Source organism: Prinia subflava, chromosome Z (genome assembly GCF_021018805.1).
Source record: "Prinia subflava isolate CZ2003 ecotype Zambia chromosome Z, Cam_Psub_1.2, whole genome shotgun sequence".
In the NCBI taxonomy this organism is placed as follows: domain Eukaryota; kingdom Metazoa; phylum Chordata; class Aves; order Passeriformes; family Cisticolidae; genus Prinia; species Prinia subflava.
The window spans coordinates 49455469-49479932 of record NC_086283.1 but is presented as its reverse complement, the minus strand read 5'-3'; the positions used below and the strand labels follow the sequence as shown (position 1 = coordinate 49479932).

Sequence of the window (24464 nt, the reverse complement as noted above, 5' to 3'; positions counted from 1 at the left end):
AGTATCGATCTAATATCAATATTCAACTGTGACGGACAAAAGTATCTCTGACAGTTAAAGTTAGAAAGTGTATGTTTATTGCGACGCTGGGCAGCGCGTGGGATAGCTCCCTAATGCGCACTGCAGAGATCACGGGTAATTACAAAGCCTTTTATTTACAAAAATGTTGAATACACAAAATACAAATGCATATTCATACTCCTGTCACTTCTTCCTCTCCACTTCATACGCTAATTGACAACAAGGCTATTAAGCATGAGTAGTTTGTTCCCTGAAATGGGTCGGTGGTCCTTTTGTGAGGAGTGGTCACCAAAAGGAGGAAGTAAAATGAGTCTTCCTCGTTCTAAACTTTCAACCTTTTCAATGCAGATGTGACTGATGGATGGTAGAACTCCCTGTTTCCTGTTTTCCAGAACTATTTCATTGGGTTTCTGGAAACGGGAGGTCTTGTGTTGTATTGATTGGTTTCTCTGTTTGACAAGCAATGAGTCACTAAATCCGGGGTAGCTTATCTTAAATCTGGGTTTTTTTCACCATTCTCTAACTTTTAACTGATTTCAGCAAAGCTTATCTATTCATTTCAGCTAAATCAGCAACATCTATCGTTAACTATAACCTTAGCTTTTATCAAAGCTTCAATATTAGTGTCTCACATTGCTCCTAGTACTGTCTCTGGGCTCTACTGAAGAGTCTGGAACCGTCCTCTTGGGCATCCACCTTTGAGATACTTGTATGCATTGATGAATCCCCTCTCAGTCTTCTCCAGACTAAACAAGCCCAGCTCCTGCAGTCTCTCCTCATACGAGGGATGTTCCAATCCCCAAACCGTCTTTGTGACCCTCCGCTGGACCCTCTCCATTAGCTGCCTGCCTCCCTTGTCTCTCTCCTCTTGCACTGAGGAGCCCGCAGCTGGACACGGCACTCCGGACGTGTCCCGACACAACGATCCCCGCGGAGGCTGCAGACAGGGCAGGGATGCCACGGCCCCAGGCCACGGCCCCAGGCCACGGCCCCAGGCCACGGCGGCCGCTCGGGGCGGCCCCGTTTGAGTCACGCGGCTCGGGCGCGTCCCCGCGGGCACGCGCATCCCCCCGGGGGCGCGCGCCGCGCCGGCCGCGCGCGCGGGCGGGGCCCCTTTCTAGTAACTTCCCCGTTGCGCTGCGTCATCACGGCGCGCGGCGGCCGGGCCAGGCCGTTTCCGGTGTCGGGGGCGCGGCGCGAGCGCTGGGCTGCACCGCCGGGAGCCGCCGGCCAGGGCCCCGCCCGCGCACGGCGATGTCGGACACGGCGAAGGGGCCCGCGGGGAGCTCCCCGGGCTCCCCCACCCGCGACTCCGCCGGCGCCGCCGAGCCGCGGATCATCAAAGTCACGGTGAAGACTCCCAAGGAGAAGGAGGAGTTCGCCGTTTCGGAGACCAGCACCATCCGGCAGGTGAGGGGCGGCGGAGCGGGCTGAGGGAGCCGGCGGGGCCGCGTCGGGGCCGGGGCCGAGCGGAGCGCCACCCGGGAGGGGAACGCCGGCCCGCGGCTCCCGCCTCCGGCAGCGCGGGGCGAGGGCCCTTCCCGGTGACAAAGCAGCTTCTGCTCGCCCGGGTCGCGCCGGGCGCTGTTGGGCGAGCACCAGCACCGATCCCGGCCCAGGAGAAGACCGCTGCCATCTGGGGCTAGCGGGGATAGTGGAGAAATGTGCCGCCTCGTAACCCTCCTCACCGACTTCTGTCTCTTGCGCTGCAGAGGGCCGGCTCGGAAGGTGGATGAAGCTCGTTCGTGAAGTCATTGGGTCGTAGAATGGTGTGGGTTGGAAGGAGGCATTAAAAAATCTTCCCGTTCCAGCTCCCCTGTCGTAGTCAGGGACACCTTCAGCTAGACCAGGTTGCTCAAAGCCCCATCCAGCCTGGCTTTGAACATTTCCAGGGATGGGCCATCCACAGCTTCTCTGGGCAGCCTGTTCCAGTGGCTCACCACTCCCACACTAAAGAATTTTTTCGTAATTGCTAATCTAAACCTATTCTCTTTCAGTTTGAAGCTATTGCCCCTTGTCCTGTCAGCACATGTTCTTGCAAACAGTCTTGCTTCATCTTTCGTGTAAGTTCCCTTCAGGTGCTGAAGGCCACAATTAGGTCATCCCAAAGCCTTCGCTTTTCTCATTTTTTAGCTGTGAGTTGTCCTGTTGATCTGACTGGTTTTGGTGGTTGTTGTCTCACTGGCTGGCTAACGTGACTGTAGAAAACATATGTGGTCGCTTTTATCTCTGTATTTCCAATGGTTATTTTGATCTAACACTGTCTTTAAAAGCAGCAAGTAGGCCTTCAACTTTAGGGCTTCATAGCCTTGTACTGTGTAAAATCTGTAGTCTCCTGTACTTAAATGTGCTAGTTATGGATATGGTACTTAGCATGACACTAGTGTCAGCTAACCAAGTCATGAGGGATTTTGTGCCTTCCTGTGAAAGTGTCTGCCCCAGCTGTCTCTGTCTCATACTAGTGACACCTGCTGATTCATCGACGCTGTTTCCTGCAAGTCTTCTGGTTTTGTAGAAGGTTTGCTGTGTAATTATTGGCTACAACTTCGTTTATTTAAATTAAAAATCAGCAAGTCATAGAAAAGATGCTATCAAAATGTAAAAACAGAGTCTCCCCTTTGTAAAGGATGTAGACATTGCTAGATTCAGAACTGCTTTCCTTTCCCATAGTATTTTCCAGTTTTCTCCTTGAAATGGATCTAAATGTGGCAACTTTGTGCTATTCCACAATTTTTTCTGGTGTCATTGGTATTGCAGACCTCATCAAAAAAAGATTATGTGTCTGAAAGCACCACTAAAGTCTAGATACAGAACTTGACATCATTCCTTAAGTGTGAGCTGAAAGACGCTGTCTGGTTAATAGAAAAAGATACAAAAGATGAAGTAAAGGCTCCAAAATTTCAAATGTAGTGCTAGCACTTCAGCTAGACTGTCAGACTTTTGTTTCACCTAGTTGCTGTAATAGAGAAGATGCTAATATTTCTTTCAATTTTTTATCCTTAAATCTAATCTAGATTCAGTTTGGTTTTGTGTTGTTTTGGGTTTTTTTCTTTTGTACATCAGCATTTGGGCTAGGAAGTGTCCCAGACCCAAGTTTCATTGTGGTTTTCTCCAGATGCCAGTGCATTGAGGATGCTCTCTTCTCTAGTCTTTTGGCAGCTGCAGGGTTGTGTGCTGTGAGCTGCTCTCTTTGCAAGCTTGATCTAGGCATTTCTCCCAAAAATAAAATTACTGTGTTTGCTTTTTAATGCTGTCCACTGCTTTCCCAGCAGTCTCAGTCTGAAAGGGATGCTTTTCACTTCTCTGTTCTCCATAGATTTGTGAGCAGCATCAATGCAGTTTTTGTAAAAGTCTTTGCAGTTTGGGGGCTTTTGTTTTGTTAGGATATTTCAAAAGAGATTCATAAACTGAATCTAACCTGAGGGTTGTGTTTGTCCTGAAAAGCAGTCAGCCATTAGTTTTGGTCCTTTTGAAATAATTAACAAATTTACTTGAGCTGTGATTTTTGTAATATATGTGACTTTAACAGGTTTGTTTCAGATTTGAATACTGTTGGAGCTGCCAGGTTTTCAAATAAACAGTTGTCATAAACTGAAATAGTTGTACAATCTGTCAAGAGTGTGATTTTTTTACTGAAAGCAGTCATGCATATTTAGGGAATTAACAGAGGACATTAGTTCAGATGTCTATGTTGTCTGCAGATATATTAAACTCTTAAATGTTGTCTCTTTTGGAACTGTTGTTAAAATATTAGATCTTCAGTTATGACTTAATTCCTGAGAAGTAAACCCTGCTGGGTTTACCATTGGATTAAAGTTCCAGGCAGTATAACAGCACTAAAAAATGCTGTCCCCATAGTGTGACTAATATTGGCTTGTTCTTTTAAACTGCAAAAATGAGCTGTTGATAATAATAATAATCAACAGTAGATGTAATGTGTCTAGAGCCAGCCTTGAAAATAGGTTAGTCTCAAATACCAGGCAACTTGAACACCTCTTCAGATGCATCTGGGATCAGCAAGTGGTTTGTACAGTTGAGATAGGTGCGCCAGTAAATTTTAGACTTAAAAAAAACCCCCAAAACCCCACCAAATAAACTCCCTCAGTATATTTCTGTAGCTAACATTAGAACTTACAGAATTGGGTTGTTTATTTCTTCACAGTCATTTCAGAATACTGGTAGAACAGGAACCTGGATTTTCTAAGAAAATATTTCATGTCATCAGGGCCAAATATGGGGTTGAAAAAATTGTATTTTGAGTAGCTCCATTAATGTAAACCAGGTCTGCAACTTTTTTTTAAGATTTTTTCCTGCTGAAGACTTGAGCAGAATACTTTGTTACTGTGATCTTGTGTTGAGAGCTAGAACAGTGAGTATACAGGTTGGTATGGAAAATAAACGAAGTACAAAGCCACTCTGGAAGGTCAGTTGATTGCAATTGCTGTCCATCTGTCTTTGATTCTCTGAAAACTATTTGATTGTGCTGAGCACAGTTTGGCTCAGTATTAGGACAAGGACCAAATATTTGCATTCTTGACTAGGTATGATACTGGTGTTGCTCCAAGCGGAGATGTAATGAATGAACAGTGGGTAAAAGATGAATACCTGTAAACTTGTTCACTTTACCTGACCTTGAGAGTGCTGATACTCCGGCTCATTAAAATTGTCTCTTGTTCAATGTTTTTTCCCTTTGGTATATTTTCTGAGTTCATGGCAATACAGAGTTGTTTTAATTGTGTGGGTAAAGCCTGTATACAAAGAAAAAGTGTGCTCATTTTAGGAACGACTCATACCTTTGTGTCTTAGTCAATGACTTGATTTGTTTGAGTGTTGAGGTGTTGGAACCAGTTACACGGAAAAACAGGTTTTTTACTTTCATCGTTTAGAATGAGGGAGTTTTAGGAGAGTTGAAGCTCGCTGATGCTTCTGGGTGCTGTTTTAGTGCCCTGTGTTGACACTTGAAGTATTCATGAGTTTATTATAACTGGTCCAGAGTTACTGTCTGTGGGTGTGTAGTAACTGAAAGATACTGAGTTGTCCATTCTGCGAGCATTACGGCTCTGAAACAGAGTAACATGCTGTGTGTTACTAAGTGCGGGGCAAACAAACAGTGGATACAGTAAATCTGTGCTAATAATTTCAGAAACTTGAAGTTCTTGCAGAGAGTGATTGTCAGTCCTTTGATTATATGAAAATTTTAGAGTAATGCCCATCAGGAAGAGTTAGTGAAACTGAGTTTAGTTCCACAGAAAACAGATTAGATCCTTTTGCAGTTTTAGTTTTTTTTTCTCCCATTTTTATTTAGCTTTAACCTTTAAATAGACTATCTCTTCAGTATGCAACACAGTTTTCAATAACAGCGTATTTAACAGATTCTAGTGTGTTTTTTAAAAGTAGATGAACACAAATGTACTTTCTCCACTATACTAAACTACAGATAAAACTCATGAGCTACTTAATTTTAAGTGTAAATGTATCCCTTGTGTTGAGACTGATTTTATCAAGTGGAGAGCTTTCAAATTTTTTGACTAAAATTTCAGCACTGTTTATGGTTGAACTTTAAATCCATAAATCCAGAGTTTCATTTTTGTACCTGGTTCTCGCAATCCCAGATTGGTAGTCTTCTGCTTTATAAAAATCACACAGGTGTAAATGGTAAATTGTTAAAGCTTTGGGTAATTTGGTAGTGGAGCATCTTTCCTGGCTTGCATATGCTTTTAATATTTTATGTAATGGTTTACTTTTTAAGAAACTTTACTTTATAAGAGCAATTCTTTTAATGTGATCCAGTTCTGTTCCACTGTTTTTCTGTAATCCAGGCATTACTGAACCGTATAAACAAAATAAGTTGAAACTGTATAATGGAATCCAGTCTGTTCTTTGTTTCCAGGACTGTGATTCAGGTTTCTGTTGTTTTTCAGGTGTCTCAAGGCACTTGAATACATGAAGCATTTCGTGTTAGGTTTTCCATGGTCTGGTGTCTCAGTAACACATTGTCTCACTAACAGTAATGCATTGTAGCACATCTGTGTGATTCTTTATGGAGTCTCCCTCATGATATACTCTGATTATACATATTTCTTAACCTGGGTTTTTTTTCCAGTCGTTTTGTGATATCAGAATTGTTGTAGAGCAATGGTAGGTGGTTATTTGATAGAAGAACCTTCAGAAGTATATTGACTTTCCTGACTATTAACTCAAAGGTGTCGGTTATCTGACCATAGTACTCAACAAGTGTTTTCTGATAAATGACTGGCAGACAGTAAATAAGACAGCCTATTTAAGTAGTAGTGTGAAGTGTCTTCTGTGTAGATTTTTCTCTGAATAAAAGTAAGACATCGATTTTTATTTTTTTTACATGTTACCTACATCAGATAGGGCCTGCTTTTGTCCTGTGAGTTTGTTTTGCTGAAATACCTCACCCTTGGTTGGCAGTGTCACACAGTTTTAAAAAATTGCCCTGTATACACTTCAAAATTGCCAACAGCATAGAAGACCTTAATGAAAATTAGCTGTGGTAGAGGTGTCATGTAAAGATTTTTAAAACAAATCAATATTCCAATCTAGTGACTATAAACCTTGTCTCTGTAAAAAGGGTCATTGTGTGGGAGTAAAGTTAGGGTAAAATCTTAAGAATTTGGAATATGTGGTGACATGATGTTCTGGTTTTGACTGGGATAGAGTTAATTTTCTTCTTAGTAGTTGATATGATGCTGTCTTTTGTATTAAGTGTGAGAATAATCTTGGTAGTGCACCAATTTTGGCTCTTGCTAAACAGTGCTGTTGTTTTTAGGAATGTTATTGCCTTATCAGTGACGCTACTGAGACTTTCCCAATCACACTGCCTCTCTCTCTGCCACATTTTCACCTCCGTGTCCCTCCTGAGCCAGTGCTTTATTTGTTAAATAACATTGAAAGTTGTATAAATTAGTTAGGAGTTGCATAATACGGTTGAGAGTTTTCAAGATGAAAATAACAGTGAAAGAGAGGAGTTGAAGCATTTTCTATTTTTATGTAGCACAAAAACCTCAATGGGTTGAGTTGAAGCTTAGTGTCCTGTAACTTAAAAAGCTTTTTTCTCTTTTCACTCTTCTTAAGTTGTCAGTCAAGCCAAGGCATGCTAGAGAGGAGAGTTGGAAGCACAAAAGGTCAAGATCACAGATCGAGATAAGAACAATTTACTGGAAACAGCAATGAGATAAGAAAACAAATATTAACAGCAACAATACTAATGACAGAGGGTGCAAGAAAATCAATGGTTCACAAGGGAAAAACTCCCCTGATAACAGACAATGCTGGACATCTCCCTCCACCATGTTTTGTTGACCAGAAGGAACCCCTTCTCTCTGGAATATTTTCCATTTACCCAGTTGCTGTCAATGACAAGAGGTGATACAGAATAACCTCAGGGGGTCCTGGCCATGCCCCCTCCTGGCTACTGCAGAAATGAAGGTGCTTATTCTAAATGGAGTTTCCAGTTTGTGTTGCTTTGCCAGTGATCAGGTACATAACAAACAGGGGGAGAGTAGATTGCCAAGCATTGCTTCTCCAAACAAAGTCTTGGAGAAGTGCAGTGGCTTGCTGAAGAATCCCTGGAAGGAATAGAAATGGCTCGAACTTGAGTCATGAGCCCTTTACACTACTATGTGCTTATGCAGTTTATCCTTTATGGGCTGCTAGCTTTTTAACTCATCAAGAATCTGACTTTGTGTTTTAAAATGTGTGAGTTTTGTGAGTTTGATTTGGTTGCAGACATTTGAGGAAGTAATTCTATTGTGAAACTAGCATGGGTTGTTGGAAAAGCCACCATAAGATAGTAACTCCATTGAGAAATGAAAGACAGCATACTCTCACGTAGAAGACTTATTTTGTGTGTTCTTTCTAGCTATGCTGTATCTGTTGTGGGCCAAAAGTTCTCATATTCCTGCTTGAAATGATGAATTCTTGTCTTCCTTCCTGTATAGTGTCCTAGAGTTGTGCAATGAAACCCTGTGTTTTACTGACTCACTTTAAGTCAGTTGTAGGATGGCCAAGTCATGATTCATCGCAAAAGGAAACTACAGCTATCAGCTGTGGCCATGAGTGTGTTTGGTTCCTTACTTCTTGGGTCAAGATGACCTTTAACCATTAATTCTGTCATATAAAAGCTGGTGCTCATCAAAGTTTGCTTATGAGAATGCTGTGTGGGTGTAAGACAGACTGGAATTCAGTCAATATGCTTAACTGTGTATATTGTTAGGAAAGACAGTTGAAAGTTTTAATATTGTGGGTGTGCTTTGAAACAGCAGTGCTGAACAAGGTAATGCTGTTTCAAAATATTTCTTTGTAGTAAAACTCTTTGAAGGACCGCTGGGAATGAAAACTGCATTTCAGCCTTCTATGTACGAACATTTGCTTCCGTGTTATCCTCTGTTGTGTTCAAAACAGAGTTTCATGTGGGGAGAGTCAGCAACCATACTTTTTTTTACAGTCACCTAGATAAAATTGTAGTTTAATATTTTCAAAGTAGTTGAAGGCTTTTAGGGGCCTGTTTTCTGTTACTGTCAGTGGGACTTGGATGTTAATTGCCCAAAACCTCTTCCAGGTTGTTACTGTAATTTAATTTTTTCATATGACTTACTAAGCTGAGGTTGAGAGGATTTGGGAAAGTATTTTTTGATTTATTTGTTTTTTTCTTTTTATTACTTTTTCTTGGCACTTCGTCTAGTGAGTAGATAGTAAGATTATTACAGTTGCTGGTTTTGATGTCATAAAATGAGTCAACAGAAACTTTTGAATCATTATATGATGGTAATGTCAAAGGAGAGTTTGAATGTTAGTAGTTTTACTTTAGCTGGAATAACTCTTTACCAGGTTCTTCCAAGGCCAGGAAGATGTTAATAGGTTAATGTTTAAATTACAGATCTGCTCTCCGAAGTGACAGTGCAAAACGATAACTGGTTTAGTCAGCAGTTCTACTTCATGTGTATTCAGATATTTGCTTTGTTTGGTGACAGATGTTTACTTTGACTGGCTTGGGTACCAGTACGCATTTGTTTAGCGCTGGACATCAGCATTTTATGGTGTCCATCCGTACCTTGCAAAAACCTTCAGAGGCAATCAAGCGGAGCAGGTGGTGTAAAAATCGTAGTCTGCTTCACAGAAAGTCTTTTTTTCCCATGTGTTTTAACACAGAACAAAAAAAGACAAGTTTTGTTAATGGTGATTATTTTAAAGTTGCTATGGAAGATAAGGGTATTTGCCATGGAATTGAGAGTATAAACAAAAAATGCTGGTGTGCTGCTAAAAAGCCAGTGAGTGTTCTCAATATTAAAAACTATGCTGCAGTGTTTCAAAGCAAAAAAAAAAAAAAAAAAGATTTATGTAAACAAGTTAACTTGAGGTAAAATGGCAATTTGGGCAAAGTGCTTTAGTAAGATGAGCTTTGGATTTGTTCTAATTCATGTCAAATCTACAAGTTGCCATGCTTTAAGGAGAATGTAACCTTGAATCAACTCACTCTGGTTAAGAATGCTTTTTACTTTTCTCCCTAGGAAAACCAGGGCTCTGTTTAGACATCAGTTCAGTGTTTTAGTCTGATTCCCACTATGTTTCTCTACATATATTTTTCTAATAATCATGTAAAAAGTGACATGATTTTACATTATTTTTAGTCAGTTACTACAGGAGTGCAATGAACTGGTTTCCATTAATACACTAGGTGTCAAGTATGATGAAACATTATTTTCACAACTTTGAGTCCTTTCCTATGCCCAGACATGACTGAACACCTTTGTAATACCACAAGGCATAGTATTATTACAATGAAGTAAAACTTGTATTTTAGAACAATAAAGCAGATGAGCGGACATTGTTGGTTGGATTGTTACATGATAATTAAAAGGATGAATCACTGCAGTAGGAGAATTGGGCAGAAATGCACCTAATTTTCAGCCAATTATGCTAAACTCCTTCTGCTTTTGGTTTTCCCAGTGGACGAAGTATTTTAACTGTAATTTACTGGTACTGTTATTTAGTTACAATGTGCAAACTGAGGACCTAAACAAAACCAAAATTATTTTTTTATAACTGCCTGAATATGCATTAATTTCCATCATCATAATCTGTCATGGTTTAAACCCAGCCAGCAATTATCATGCAACTACGTCATCACTTCTCTCCTGCCTAGTGAAATGGGGAAGAGAATCAGAACAAAAAGAAGTAACACTCATGGATTGACATAAGAACAGTCTAATATTTAAAACAACAACAACAGTAATAACAATAACAACAACAATAATGCTAATGAACGAGAGGGAGAGAGGTGTAAAACACAAGAGAATCAAATGATGCACAGTACAGTGGCCCAGCACCCACTATCTGATGCCCAGCCTGTTCCCTCACTGGCAAGTGCTCCAGCCACACTACACAAGTTGGTGAAAGCAGGGATTGGAAGAGTGAAAAACCATTCTCTGTAGAAGATCAGGTTCAAGACCCGTGGGATATGATGAGATACATCCATGGTCCCTGAGGGAACTGGGCGAGGAAGTAGCTAAGCCACTAAGCATTGTATTTGAGAAGTTGTGGTAGTTCCCCATGGAAGTTCCCACAGACTGGAAAAGGCTAAACAGAACATCCATGATGTATTTTTGGGAAGGGAAACTGTAAAGACCCAGGGAACCACAGGCTGGTCAGTCTGGCAGAATGATGAAGCAGAACTGGAAATTATGCTAAAGAACATGGAAGGTAAGGAGAAGGTTGGTGACAGTCAACTCAGCTTCACTAAGGACAAACCTGCCTGTGATGAGGTTGCAGTGGTGGATGAGGGAAAAGTGAGTGACCTCATCGACCTGCACATATGTAGAGCGTTTGACACTGTCACATGACTTGTCTCTAAACTGGAGAGACATGGTTTTGACAATGGACTGCTCTGTGAATAACGAATTTAAAGGGTTGTGGTGAACAGCTCACTGTCCAAGTGGAGACCAGTGATGAGTGCTGTCCTCAGGGATCCGTATGGGGACAAGCACTGTTCAACATCTTTGTCAGTAGCATAGACAGCAGGAGTGAGTGCACCCCAATAACCTGTGGCAGTCAGTGTGGAATGAATGAGGCACTGGAGGGAAGGGATGCCATCCTCAACAGGCTTGAGAGGTGGGCTCTTGTGAACCTCATGAAGTTCAACAAGGCCAAGTGCAAGGTCCTACGCTTGGTTTGGGGCAATCCTAAATACAAACACAGGCAGGGTGGAGTGAGAACAGCCCTGAGGAGAAGGACTTTGAGGTGCTGGTGGATGAAAGGCTGGACATGACCCAGCAATGTGTTCTCAAAGCCCAGAAAGTTAATGGTATCTCAGGCTGCATCCAAAAGCAGTGTGGCCAGCAGGGCAAGCAAGGAGTATTCTGCCCCTCTGCTCTGTTCTGTTGAGACTCCACCTGGAGTGCTGCGTCCAGTTCTGAAGACCCCAGCGCAGGAGGACATGGACCTACCAGTTGGAGTGAGCCGGGAGGAGGCTGCCAAGATGATCAGAGGGCTGGAGCACATGTCCAGTGAAGGCAGGCTGAGAGACTTTTGTTCATCTGGGAGAAGAGAAGGCTCCAGGGAGACCTTAGAGCAGCCTTCCAGTGGCCAAAAGAGAATTCTGTGAAAGATGGTGAGGGACTTTTTACAAGGGCATGGAGTGATGATACAAGGGTGATGACTTTTATATTAGGAAGACATTCTTTACTGTGAGAACACTGGTACAAGTTGCCCAGAGGAGCTGTGGATGCCCCATCACAGGAAGTGTTAAAGCTAGACAGGGCTTTGAATAACCTGATCTGGTGAAAAGTGTCCCTGTCCTTGGCAAAGGAGTTGGGACTAGATGATCTTTACATTCATTTTCAACAATGTTTTTAGGATTCTGTTTTCCATGTGTGTAGATGTCTTGGGTTGAAAAATGTAACCAAAAATGTGTATTCTATTTTCATCTGTTGAAACCTGTTGGGAGATACTGTTCTTCTCTCCCCCTGCACCCATCCTCCTCCGAGGGACATCACCTTAAATGGCCTCTCACATGACTGATAACATTACCTCATTCCATTGTGAGATGCTCCATTCAGTGGGAGGAGCCAAAGCCTTTCCACCAGCATAAAACCTGCAATCCCAAGCACTAATGCAGCCGGTTTTCTACTGAATTCTCGGAGGAAGACCAGACCCAGCACTGGACCCTTTTTTCTATAGGATCATCTCTACTTCACAGAACAGCATGTTACTCCAGAAGGACTCATTTGGACTGCTTCCAACACCCTGACAACAGGGTGTCAGGTCGTATCTCAGACTCTGTCAGGGCTTTCTAGGACGTTTGTTTGTTTGTTTGTTTTGTACTACTGCATTTGTATTTTTTAATATTCCTAGTAAACAACTGTTATTCCTATTCCCATATTTTTGCCTGTTTTTGCCTGAAAGCTCCTAATTGCAAAATTGTAATAATTTGGAGGGAGGGGTTTTTACATTCTCCATTCCAAGGGAAACTCCAGTTTTCCCTGACAGATACCTGTCTTTCTAAACTAAGACAGTAGATGATTCTGACTCAGCAAAAAAAAAAGTATATGAAGCTAATCTGTTATTTAAGGTGTTTTTGACAGTTAACACTTAGCAAGCAGCCTCTTTCGTAAAAGGTCTTGTATGGTAATGATTTCCCAATGAAATGAAAAATGTGTTCATCACTGTGCTCTGGGCTGCATTTCATGGAGTTGTGTCATGCATTGAATCAGAAAACAGAGCCACCTAAGGTATAACTTTTGTCTGTGTGGAAAGGAATGCTAGTTTTGACACATGAAGGAAGGCAGCAAAAAGACATCTAAGGAGAGAAGTATACTCAGTTCCAGCAAATCTAGACAGATTTATTCTCTTTGTGACATTGCATCAACAGTCCTTTAGCAATAGATGGCCTCAGCAGTGTGCACATTTGTATTTGTGTACTTGCTAGTATATAATTATATGTTTACTTTACCATGTGTATACATATGGGTGTGTTTAAGTACTCTATATGTATTTATACTAAATAATGTTAAATACTGTATGTATTTATATCGTGGATGCATGCCTGGTTGATCACAGTAGTCTTCAAGAGAAATCAGATTTTTGTTGTGACGACTCATATATAATGATCTAGATGTGAAATTCTTCTGATTTCCTTTTCCAAATGACAAAGTAATATTTCCCATCTTCCTAAGGACAAAAAGAAGTTCAGGAAACAAAATTATTTCTAGTTTGTGAAATACAGAATATGCAGTGCAAGTGAGGTAATATAGCAAATGTAAAAACAGATTGTTCCTAAATTATTTTTAAAAATTGCGGTTCAGTATATAATTACATAAATGTATAATAATAATTTTTTTGTTTAGTTCAAGGAGGAAATCTCTAAGCGTTTCAAGTCCCACACTGATCAGCTTGTGTTGATATTTGCTGGAAAAATTTTAAAAGATCAAGATACTTTGACTCAGCACGGAATTCATGATGGACTCACTGTTCACCTGGTTATCAAAACACAAAACAGGTAATCTTAATAACAAGTGGTCTTCTGTTTAACTCTACAGCACTCTGTATTATTAATAACTTTCTGTTGGGCAAAACTAGATTTGACTAAATCACCCCAATCAGCACCTTAGTTAAATCTGCTGCAGAATAACAGTGAAATTATGAGCTTACAGTGTTTTTTTTATTTTATCTTGTATTTTAATTTGGTTTGTATTTCTAAATACATGTCTTTTGCGTTTTTCTTTTGGTTGTTTGGTTTTTTGTTATATAACTTTTTTTTAGTTCTGGCTGTGTTTCGGCTTCCTAGTTGTTAGATATCATCTTTTACTATCTATTAATATATGTTATGCAGATTTTCTTTTCACACGTGAAAACTTGCAGTGAATCTTTTCTTTCTTTTTTTTCTCTGCAGTGATTTTTTTTCCTTATTTTACCAACACAGTGAGTGAAGACACTGTTTTGGTAAAAACAAGAAAGGAAAAGTTTTAAGAACTGCTTTAGTGTACTGACTAAATAGACTAGAGATTTTAAGGTGGTTTGGGATTTTTTTTTTTAATTCATTCTTTTATAGTGAAAGTGGTTTTGCTCCTGTTCTACCTAGGTCTTTTCTGCTTGTGGTGAGAATCCCCTCTGATGTGAAAATATCAGATGCTGAAGGAAACAGCACAGAGTGTAGGAGAGAACAGAAATAGGCTGTCCCTTTCTAGCCCTTACCAAGACACAAACGCTGGCTAGTAACATTAGCATTAAATACAAAGTCTTGTTGAAATTTGTAGCCTTAGCATTAAATGTAGGTACTTTTTGAAATTGATGCCTTCAGTTCTGTATTCATGCCCTGGAAGGATTATGTTTTCTGCCCTGGAGTCAAAGTATATGTTTATACTGTCAGAGGTCTCCCTTTCCTGCCCTGTGCCTCTTCCACCTGAAATTTAGGCTGATACAAGCCATGCCAATCTTGAATACAGTTTTAGGTAATACTGCAATTCTATGCCTTGTGCATCTGAATGAGTAGTCTGCTGTTGCTATTTTTTTCATTGCTCTTTTTGCCTGCAGTCTTGAGTGTGGCAGAGAGGCATCATGAGTAGTAGTATTAGCAGTATGCTCTTGACTTGCATAGTCTCCAGAAGGGTCATAGTTTGCACCTACTACAGCTATACTGAAATACTATATACATACTGAAATACCACTGCCAGCCTCTTGGACCTTTGTGAACTTTGCCTCTGAGCAGAGGAACCCCCAGGACCACAAATGCCAAATGTGTGGCTTTGGGGGCATTTTTGGTGTTCCTGCATCTGTCTTACCAACGTTGCACTCCCACGTCTTCACTAGGACCTGCTTTTTTTGAATCATTTTAGAAGAGTGTATTTCTACTATCTGCAGAATGTTTTGATCATGTCTGGGAAAACAGTGAACAATGAACTATAGATCCTTTGCATGTACCTGTGCTATCTTCAAATGATGCATTAAAGTTTCCACCCACTAGCTTTGCTTGAATAAACTAAAAACATGCTGAAACCTGCTGGAGAGAAGGAAAATTACCTCTGAGAAAGTATAGCATTATCCTGAAGTATCTCAGTATTCTTGCTGAAATATCTATATTTTACGCTTCTCTCAAAAACAAGATTTAGACCCTGCCAGTGTGGCCTGGAAGGTGCTGATTTTTGGCTGTGAGTATCAAGATTGGTTTGTTCCCAGCTACCTTACCTGATGCCATTTACTTTTCTGTTGACTGTTGCTGTCACTGTTGCTGCTATGTGTCTGAATAAGTAAAAGTGCTTTTCCAAAACTGGATCTGAAAGTGGTCTTTTCCCTTCTAAGCTATGTTACATGTGTAATTTCAGAATAGGAATCCTGGTATATCCCAGTCAATCCTTGCAAAAAAAAAAAAAAACAACCCTGTGCTACATTTTCAAGAATGCTACAGACTTCCAGTGAAATCTTGTGGCCTATCTTCTACAGTGTCAGAATAGCAGTGAGTGATTAGCATTGGGCAGTGAAAAAATACTGAGTTTCTGAATAGAGTTCTAGGTCAACAGATATCATTTGTTCACAAGTGCTGGGAGGAAACATGATGGCAAAATGGGTATAAAAGAGGATGTGCACTTGATAGGAATATCACTGGAAGACTGGAGGCTAACAAGTTTGACACTCATGTGAACCATCATCTTCAGAGAACATGCCCCAATTTGCATGGGAGCACCATTGGACTGCAAGTTTTATTGTCATCTACTTTTCTGTCACACTTCTGAGGACCTTTCATGTCTATTACATGAAGCAGCATAGTTGCTTCTCAAAACAGTTTTTCAGTTTCTCAGAAAATACAAGTAGGATTTTATGCTTATTATTTTTCTTTTGCTTATGGAGGAAAGATGTATGTGTTTTCTAGATGAAAGAAAACCAAATATCTCTAGCAGGAGACTCACGATCAGTGTACAGTCTATAATCTTTCTCATTCAAGTTACAGCTGCCTGGCTAATTATAGTCATCTTGTGTTCAAAGTTTGTAGTTGCTGATGATGAAGTTAAAGAACTCTTGGAAACCTCAGAAGAGTCTCTGGATTTAAGGCATCTTTCTGATGGTTTTGTTTGTATGGTTGGTTTTTTTTTTCCTGATGTTTGCTTGAGGTGAGCAAGAGCAGACTTATATTTATAGGAGGAAGGTCCTCCAAGGTGAACTGAAGTATGAAGTCTAGTGTACTGTCATTCTCAAATCTTTTTGTGAAATCGAATTCGTAGTTTTGAAAGTTATTTTATTCTGTAGTATTGCTAATAGAATTTATTGATTGTTGAAACCCAGTGGAGAATTGATCTTTATTTCAAAGTAGTCTCTTTCTTTAGAACAGAGAGGCCAGGTTAGCTTTATTCAAGCTCAGTTCCTTGATATTTTTTACTACATGGCAACATCTGTCTTTCTGCCTGCAGTAGAAGGGTGTGGTGAGTATACAGCCTGGGCAGCCTTTAGTGCCTGTGCTAAATTTTGCTGGCTTTAGCTTCATGTGATTTTATTATCAGTCTGTCCTTGAAATCTTAAAGGTTATTGAAAGTCTGAGATTTGTCTTCTAATAAAATGTGACATTAACTAAATTTCACATTCAGTAAAACATCCTGTTAGAGATGTGGCATGAAATAAATTCCACATTAAAATTTTCAGGCTTTATTTCTTCAAGGTGTGGGCATGCTATTAGTAGTATGTGAGTATAGTGAAATAAGACTTGGATCTTTAAAGCAAGGGAAGGACAGGGAAAACAATTCATTGGCAGGCATCACAGGGTAGGATGAAAAGGTGGTAATGGCTGCAGTGATACCTGTCCAGGTTTTTACTATTTGAAATTACTGTTTTGAAAAACTGATGACATGGCAGATGTCTGAGCAAGATTTATTACAGGAAGCCATGTGGGGATAACGGGGTTTTGACCAAGAATCAAAATGTAATTTAAGATTCTCAAGTATAATGCTATAGCTACATTTAATGGCACTTCTTAAAATAAGTTGTTACACTCTATATAAAGTTTTAAAATTGCTTTTTTAGGTCACAAGACCACCCAGCTCAACAGGCAAACACCACTGGGAGTACTGCTACCACATCAACATCAAGCAGTAGCACCTCAACACCAGCATCAACAAATAGTAACCCCTTTGGCTTGGGTAAGAATATTTGTTAGGTAGCATGGTGGGTATCTCCTCTTGGATTCAGGTAATTATCCCAAAGCTTTATTACAATGTAGACAGAACTTGAAAAACAAAACCCAAATAAGCACACCGAAAAGCCGATTACAGATATATATTGAATTGGCTGCCGGTTTCTGAGCAGTCAGTTTCCAGAGGAGAGTTGTTTTGTTAGTTTTATATAGAATCACAAAATAGTGTGGGTTGGAAGAGATACCTTTAAAGGTGATCTAGTCCAGCCTCTGTGCAATTAGCTGGGACATCTTTAACTACATAAAATTGCTCAGAGCTCCATCCAACCTGACTTTAAATGTTTCCAGAGATGGGACATCCATCAACTTCCTGGATAAACTGTGCCAGTGTTTTACCACAAACTTCACATTTGTACTGTTTCACCTTCAGTGGTAAGGTGCTACTAATGTTATATTTTGGCACTATAGGTAATGAAATTCCTTCCAGTGTCCTGTACTTCTTAAAAGCATCTGAATTCCTGTTACCTGAATACAGATGAATCATAGAAGTTCGGACCTGTAACATGAACCCAAGATCTGCAATAAAAGTAATAAAATTGCTGCTAATCTTACAATTAAGTATTTCTCAGGTTTCAAGTCTGATAGTATTATGAGTCTTCACTTCTGTGAATGAAGAGGCTGTAGTCTATTGGCTTAAAAATTATAACCTGTTTCCATAGTTGTGATGGGGTTTTGTTTCTTCTTCTTCTTCTTTTTTTTTTTTTGTGCATTTGGGAGTGGGGAAGAGGTAGAATTGGAAAAGTAGATGATTTCTTAGGTTTAAATGGTTCTTCAGTCTGTCAGGTAACTTCTGAATTTTTTTATTTGGATTCAGCAAAGCACAAAAATTCAAAATATGATTAGCTCTTGGTGCATTACTACCAAGAGGAACACAGGATCTGCTTTTAATTAGAATAAGAAATATTATTCATATTGAGATTTCTCTCCTAGTTATAACCTAACCAAGAGGAGACAGATTATTACAAAATATCATATCATATCATATTACAAATTATTATTACGAATGCTATTGTTAAGTGTTGCTGGAGGGCGTGGGACAAGGACCTAAAGCCCCGAAACTCAAACATTTCTCATATTTTGACTTTGGAAAATGAGAAGAAAAGTTGTTAAAATTAAAACAAATTTTATTTAAGAATAAAGTTTGTTGGATTTTTAGTTATGTGTCTTATTATTTAAGGAAGGAAACTCTTAGTGAGTAACTCCTGAGCAGCCTTGCAAAAGATGGGACTTGCATTCATTTTTGTTATTTTGAAGTATGAGATATGTTCAAATACTTTGTATTTAGAAAGAATCTGGATGTGATCAGAAGTATAGTCAGTCACTTTTTTTTTCATCCTCTTAAAGGTGGCCTTGGAGGTTTGGCAGGCCTGAGTAGCCTGGGCTTAAATACTTCCAACTTCTCTGAGTTGCAAAGTCAGATGCAACGACAACTTATGTCCAACCCGGAAATGATGGTTCAGATAATGGAGAATCCATTTGTTCAGAGTATGCTTTCAAATCCCGACCTGATGAGGCAGTTAATTATGGCTAACCCTCAAATGCAGCAACTGATACAGAGAAATCCAGAAATCAGTCACATGCTGAATAATCCAGATATAATGAGACAGGTATGTAGAAAGATCTATTAGTTCATGACGTGTGATTCTGCTGTTAGTATAAACAACAGAGCAGGAATTGGACATGCTTAGTGGAGTGTGTAAACATTCTTCAAGTATTTAGTCTTACTCAAAATCCATAAAAGTTTGCCATAGACAACCAGTGTCTACATTTCTCATTGTTAATGTCCAAAACAGACTGATATTTCGGAAAATCTGCAGCATAGTTTCTGAAAACCATTGAATACTGTGTAGCCATGTCTTCTGAAGCTAGAACTGGATGTGGCTGTCTGCCTTGAAACCTGTTGTCTAGCCAGCAATTTTACCATAAGTAGTAATTCTCCAAAATACTGCATATTTTCATTGTGTCTCACTGTGGGTACTTATAAATGCTTTTTAAATTAAAAGATAAGTAAGATATCTTGTGTGGTAAAATGTGTCAAAACTCGAAGAGATTAATAGATGCCTATAAAATTGTATGTATTTTAAACTTCATACTATAGGCTGCCTTTTGTAGTGATGTTAGATATAGTAAGAATTACGATAGAATGCTGGCTAAATACTGATTTGTGTTGATTCACACTGAGCTGCAGGTTGATTCAGCTTTAATCATAATTTTAAACTGGGTTAGACAGGGAAACTGAGAGATTGCCAAATGCTGACATTTTCACTTTAGGATGGATTTCTTATTAATACAGATTAAACGTTCCACTTCTCTAGACACTAGAACTTGCTAGAAACCCTGCAATGATGCAGGAAATGATGCGAAACCAGGACCGAGCCTTGAGCAACCTTGAAAGTATACCAGGGGGATATAATGCCTTGCGGCGTATGTACACAGACATTCAGGAGCCAATACTGAACGCAGCACAGGAGCAGGTGAGAAAAGATTACAAATGACACAGAAAGGATTTTTTTTTTCAATAACAGAATTTAAGTAACTTAAATTTCCAGATGTTTACTTGACAAAATAATTCCTGAAACTTGAACTTGCTGCATAGCCTCTTACTCTTGAGAGGAAAGAGCTTTAAAAATCCTGTGTTCTTTTGAGCCTGAAGAAATACAGCTATCACTTCGTGTGATTGAGAAGCTATTTTAAAGTTAATAGATTTGTTCATTACTTAATTTTTAATTCATTTGTTGCCTTAAGCTTTGCAGGTCCAGTAAAAAATCCTTTTAAGGGTGTGTTTAGTAACTTTTAACTAAAGGTGAGAAGCATAAAAGATTTTAAAGTCAGAAACTGATATGAAAGATACAATTTTACTGTGATCCAAATACAGTGCAGTAGCAACACTACTTTCAAAAAGAAACGTGATTTAATTTTTTGGGAGGCCTGGTATCTCTAAGTGCTAGTGTCTTTTCACTATATTTACACCTAATTACTGTAGAATGGTGAGTATAACTGATTAAGAGCCATAAACATTTATTTTCATGTATGATTTAGAAATTTGTAGATGATAAGTGTTTGCTTTCCTTTGTAGTTTGGAGGTAACCCATTTGCTTCTTTAGTAAGCAATGCATCAGCAGGAGGGGACAATCAGCCATCTCGTACAGAAAATAGAGATCCTCTGCCAAATCCATGGGCTCCTCAGTCCAGCTCACAGACTTCCGCGACAAATACCGGCACTAGTGGTGAGAGCAGTGGAAGCAGTAGTGCTGAAAACAGCACTTCTGGCACTACGGAACAGAGCTCAACCGGACCGAATTTGGGACCTGGGCTTGGAGGTGTGTTTGTTACTGCAACTGTGTGTATTTGCACATACTTGCAAACTTGCTGAAATGATTCTTTCATTAGGAAGAGGGTTTTTGATTTAGTTTTTATTGCTATTTACTTTTGTAGAACATTTTACTTTTATCAAAGTCCTCTGAATAAAAATAGGAAAAATAAAAATATATGAAAATAATTTGAGTGATGATAATAATACCTATATACTGCTTTAAAATAACAAAGGTAATGAATCTGTAGATGAATTGTAGTATTTTTTCTGTTCTAAGGCAAATGGGAAACAGCTAATAATGTGGATAGCTGATGGTGTGTTGGGTACAATGTTTATCTTAACTTCGGGAGTAGGTGTGTCTGTGTAAGCAGAACCACACAGAGGTAAATTTCAGGGTCTTAAAATCATGAAAACCGAGTAGTTATATTCTGGGTTTAGATAGTCTACTTTCTCTGATGGTAGCCAGAATGTTTACTAAAGTACCCTTTATTTTTTCTTTAAGCTGGTATGTTCAACACACCAGGAATGCAGAGCTTATTACAGCAGATAACAGAAAACCCACAACTTATGCAGAACATGTTGTCTGCGCCCTACATGAGAAGCATGATGCAATCATTAAGCCAGAATCCTGATCTTGCAGTACAGGTAAATTGCATTGGTATAGTAATATATTGTGTCTATTAAATAAAAAATGACAAAACTCAATAGCTCAACAATTGCCTGTGGCAAATGGGCCAGTTTTTAATGTTAATTCCTAACTCACTGAAATTATTACCTGCTTACTTTGAACAATTTGTTGCAGTGAGTTTCTTCAATTCGTAGTTGGAAATGCCTGACATGCTTCTAAAATAACTTGTGGGGTTGTGTATGTTTTGTGCAGCCCTAAACTTGTGATCCAGCATTAGAAAGAGACAAAACAAGTGCTTTGCTTATAAATTAAGGTAGAACTAACAGTAAATAAATATGCCCACTAGTTTGGGAGAAGTGAAAGGAGGGGACTTGGTGCCATATCTAGGTGTTACTCTGGTCGTGGTTCTGAATGGTGTTGTAAAAGTAACAATTTTTATTTAAAGTGGTAATATTGAAAGTCAAATTCTGAACTGAGATTGAAAATATATTCTTTCTTCTGTGTTAAATACTCACTTGGAAATATCCTTGACTTCAAGTGATACTTACAGCAAAGCTATTACTTAGATTTGTAGTGTTTGTAGTGGAGGCTGAACAGAAAAGGATTTTCTTGTAATACTTGGCAAGACTGCCTCATTTGTATCAGGAAATCTATTCGCTTACAAGAAAATAAAAACAGCAAAGCAAAAGTGAACCAACCAAACAAAAAAAGACAAACACCCCCAGAAAGTTTTCGTCAAAGGAGTAGATGATTGTTATTCTGTGAGGTAATCTTCATAGGCTATTACTGTATTATCAATAGTTGTTTTTAAACTTTGAGTGGTTTTTACTGCTTGATCTTTGAAGTTAAATATTTTTGTCCTATAGATGATGTTGAATAATCCTTTATTTGTTGGAAATCCTCAACTTCAGGAACAAATGAGACAACAACTTCCAACTTTCCTTCAACAAGTAAGATGAGATATTAGCTCTTAATAAAGGTCTTCAAATCAATGAGCAGTATTTTTAGTAAACTGGTGTCTGTCTTTGATTTGGCTAATAGCTAGATTCTGTAATATACTCTCATTAGCTTTAGATACTAAGTTAGATTGTCCCTTGAAAATATTCTTGCTAATGTCTCCATCTCTTTGAAAAATTAAACCTGACTGTTGTCTATGATTAGCACAACCACTAAGTTTCGTTCTTGCTTCTTTGCTTAGAAGGAATAAATACTGGTACTGCACACCAGCCAGAAAACACCTGTTTGTGACAAGATTTGTTTCACAAATTAAGGAGAACAGTAGTTTTCATACTACTAGTTAAAGTTTCAATATGATTTTATCTTGTCTCTTCAAAACTGCCATAAATATGTTGAAAAAAGGTCCTAGAGCATGTCTTGAAAGACCCCAGTCATTAACTAATTTAAAGTAGTGGGTTCTGAAGTCTTTCCTGGAAAGATTGCTCTGCCAATGTCCTCCGCTCATATCAACACTGTGTTTGCAGCCCGGGTATCTGCTTGGTGTTAGCTGCCACAGTGTGTAGGAGTACTGTGTTCCCTAAATCGAAGCAAGCAAGATTTTTGTAGGAATTGAAAACCTAATCCACTGCATGAGTTCTGTCATTAGGCAGTCCTTGCAAATCAGTAAATATGCATTGCCAAGATCTTACTGCACACAAGAGGTTGTATGAGTAAAATAATGAGCACATACATGACTTACAGCATCATGTTCAGTATTCAGAAATAAACTGATTGTTTGAACCACATGAATGGCTGTGGTGTTTAATATTGTCACTGCTTTGTAATGACTCAGTGGTATCTGAGAAGGTAATACCACATGTATGTTTTGAAATCTGAAGGCACAGTAATTAATGAAGGCACAGTAGGAATCATATCTGTTTCCTTTTTGTATCTCCTGTTACTATCACCTTGGAATTTATCTGCACAAATAGTTCTCTGTTGTATTCACTTTCTAAAGTTAGATGATTAACAGGATTAGCAGGTGAGGTGTGAAGTGGAGAAATATCTAGATATTCTCAGAATGTTGGTAATATTTCAACTTGTGTTTTCTTGCTTATATACCTGGGTTTATATTACGGGATTGGGAGACAGAAAACATGGAATTTACATATGGAAGGCATATTTTGCAATTAAGGGCAATTGCCCAGCAGAACTAGGAAAGAATGGTTGCTACTGGAATTAATAACATTAATAGAGATGAGATCCAGGTCACCTAAGTGCTCTAAGAATTGTTGGGCCACCATTTACTTAAGACAGCTTCGAATATCAGACAGTAAGTCATGATTTAAATATTTCATAAAGTAGTTGCTGCAGCTTTCTTTGGAGACCCCAAAATGTTTACCTCTTTAAATCTGAGTAATCTTCACCTATTATATATTTAATTATTCTTTGACTTTTAGCTATCAAGAAGACAAAAAGTCCAAGAGATGAATGGAGAACATTAATTGGTCTTCTGAAGTCTCTTAGGCACTCAGATCAGAGTTCTTCATGTCCCATTCTGCAGTTCTGCTCTGCACTAGAGAAAGTTAAACCTTAATCTGTGATTTCTGCATGAATCAAATGTGTTTTTTCAGCAAAAGTAATCTGGTCTAGTTGCCAGGGGAAAGCTGCTAAGATTAGTAAGCCTATCTGCTCTTTGGTCTGATTAACAAAACTATGTTATTTGTAACTGAAATATTACTTTGCACTTATCTGTTGCATCTCTATGCAAAGAGCACAAGCCACTAGTTTTGAGTTTGTGTCTAAAATAATGAGGGTTTTGGATGTTTCATTTCAGAAGTGAAAAGGATTTGCCTTCTAAATTACTTGATGACGTGAAAGCCAATCTGTAATTGAAGTCACAATTGACTGAGAACCCTTGAATATTATACATTTGCTTGCTGGTTTATTTTAGTGTGTTTGTTTACATTTCAGGCTCTAAGAGCACTATAGATAAGCAGATATGTACAAATAGTCACAGTCAAATTGCTGTGAACTGAAATTAGCTAGGAAAAAGGAACTTAGTACTTTTTCTTAGGTTTTTGTTGGTCAGGTTTCATCATGTTCAGTATTGTTGCTTACTAGTAGTACGATACAGGAGACTAATTCTAGAATAATGTACTAACATAGTTTTGTGGCCTTGAAAGATTGAGATTTATAATGAAAAAATACTTCTCTTTGTATAATTCTGGTTTGAAAGACTTTTTCTACATCTGGAGAGTTCATTTATCACCTTCTATGGAAGTTTTCTCACAGAAGAAAAAATAAGTGCAGGATTTCCTGCAAGATTCAACTGCAAAATCAAAAGCCAAGTTCTGAAATTATGTCAG

The 24464-nt window shown here is 38.9% G+C and overlaps 1 protein-coding gene across 2 annotated transcripts in view; it reads left to right on the top strand.

Annotated features, from left to right (window-relative positions):
- The first annotated feature begins 960 nt into the window (after positions 1-960).
- The window catches only part of UBQLN1 (ubiquilin 1), a 26283-nt gene continuing 2779 nt past the window's right edge, over positions 961-24464 (top strand). For both annotated transcript variants that reach the window (XM_063421596.1, XM_063421595.1), the window contains exons 1-8: positions 961-1431; positions 13389-13540; positions 17050-17165; positions 18563-18825; positions 19534-19692; positions 20295-20538; positions 21034-21176; positions 22026-22109. In XM_063421596.1, the coding sequence (XP_063277666.1) occupies positions 976-1431; positions 13389-13540; positions 17050-17165; positions 18563-18825; positions 19534-19692; positions 20295-20538; positions 21034-21176; positions 22026-22109 (1617 nt within the window). In that variant the 5' untranslated portion in view covers positions 961-975. The remainder of the gene's footprint in view (positions 1432-13388; positions 13541-17049; positions 17166-18562; positions 18826-19533; positions 19693-20294; positions 20539-21033; positions 21177-22025; positions 22110-24464) is intronic.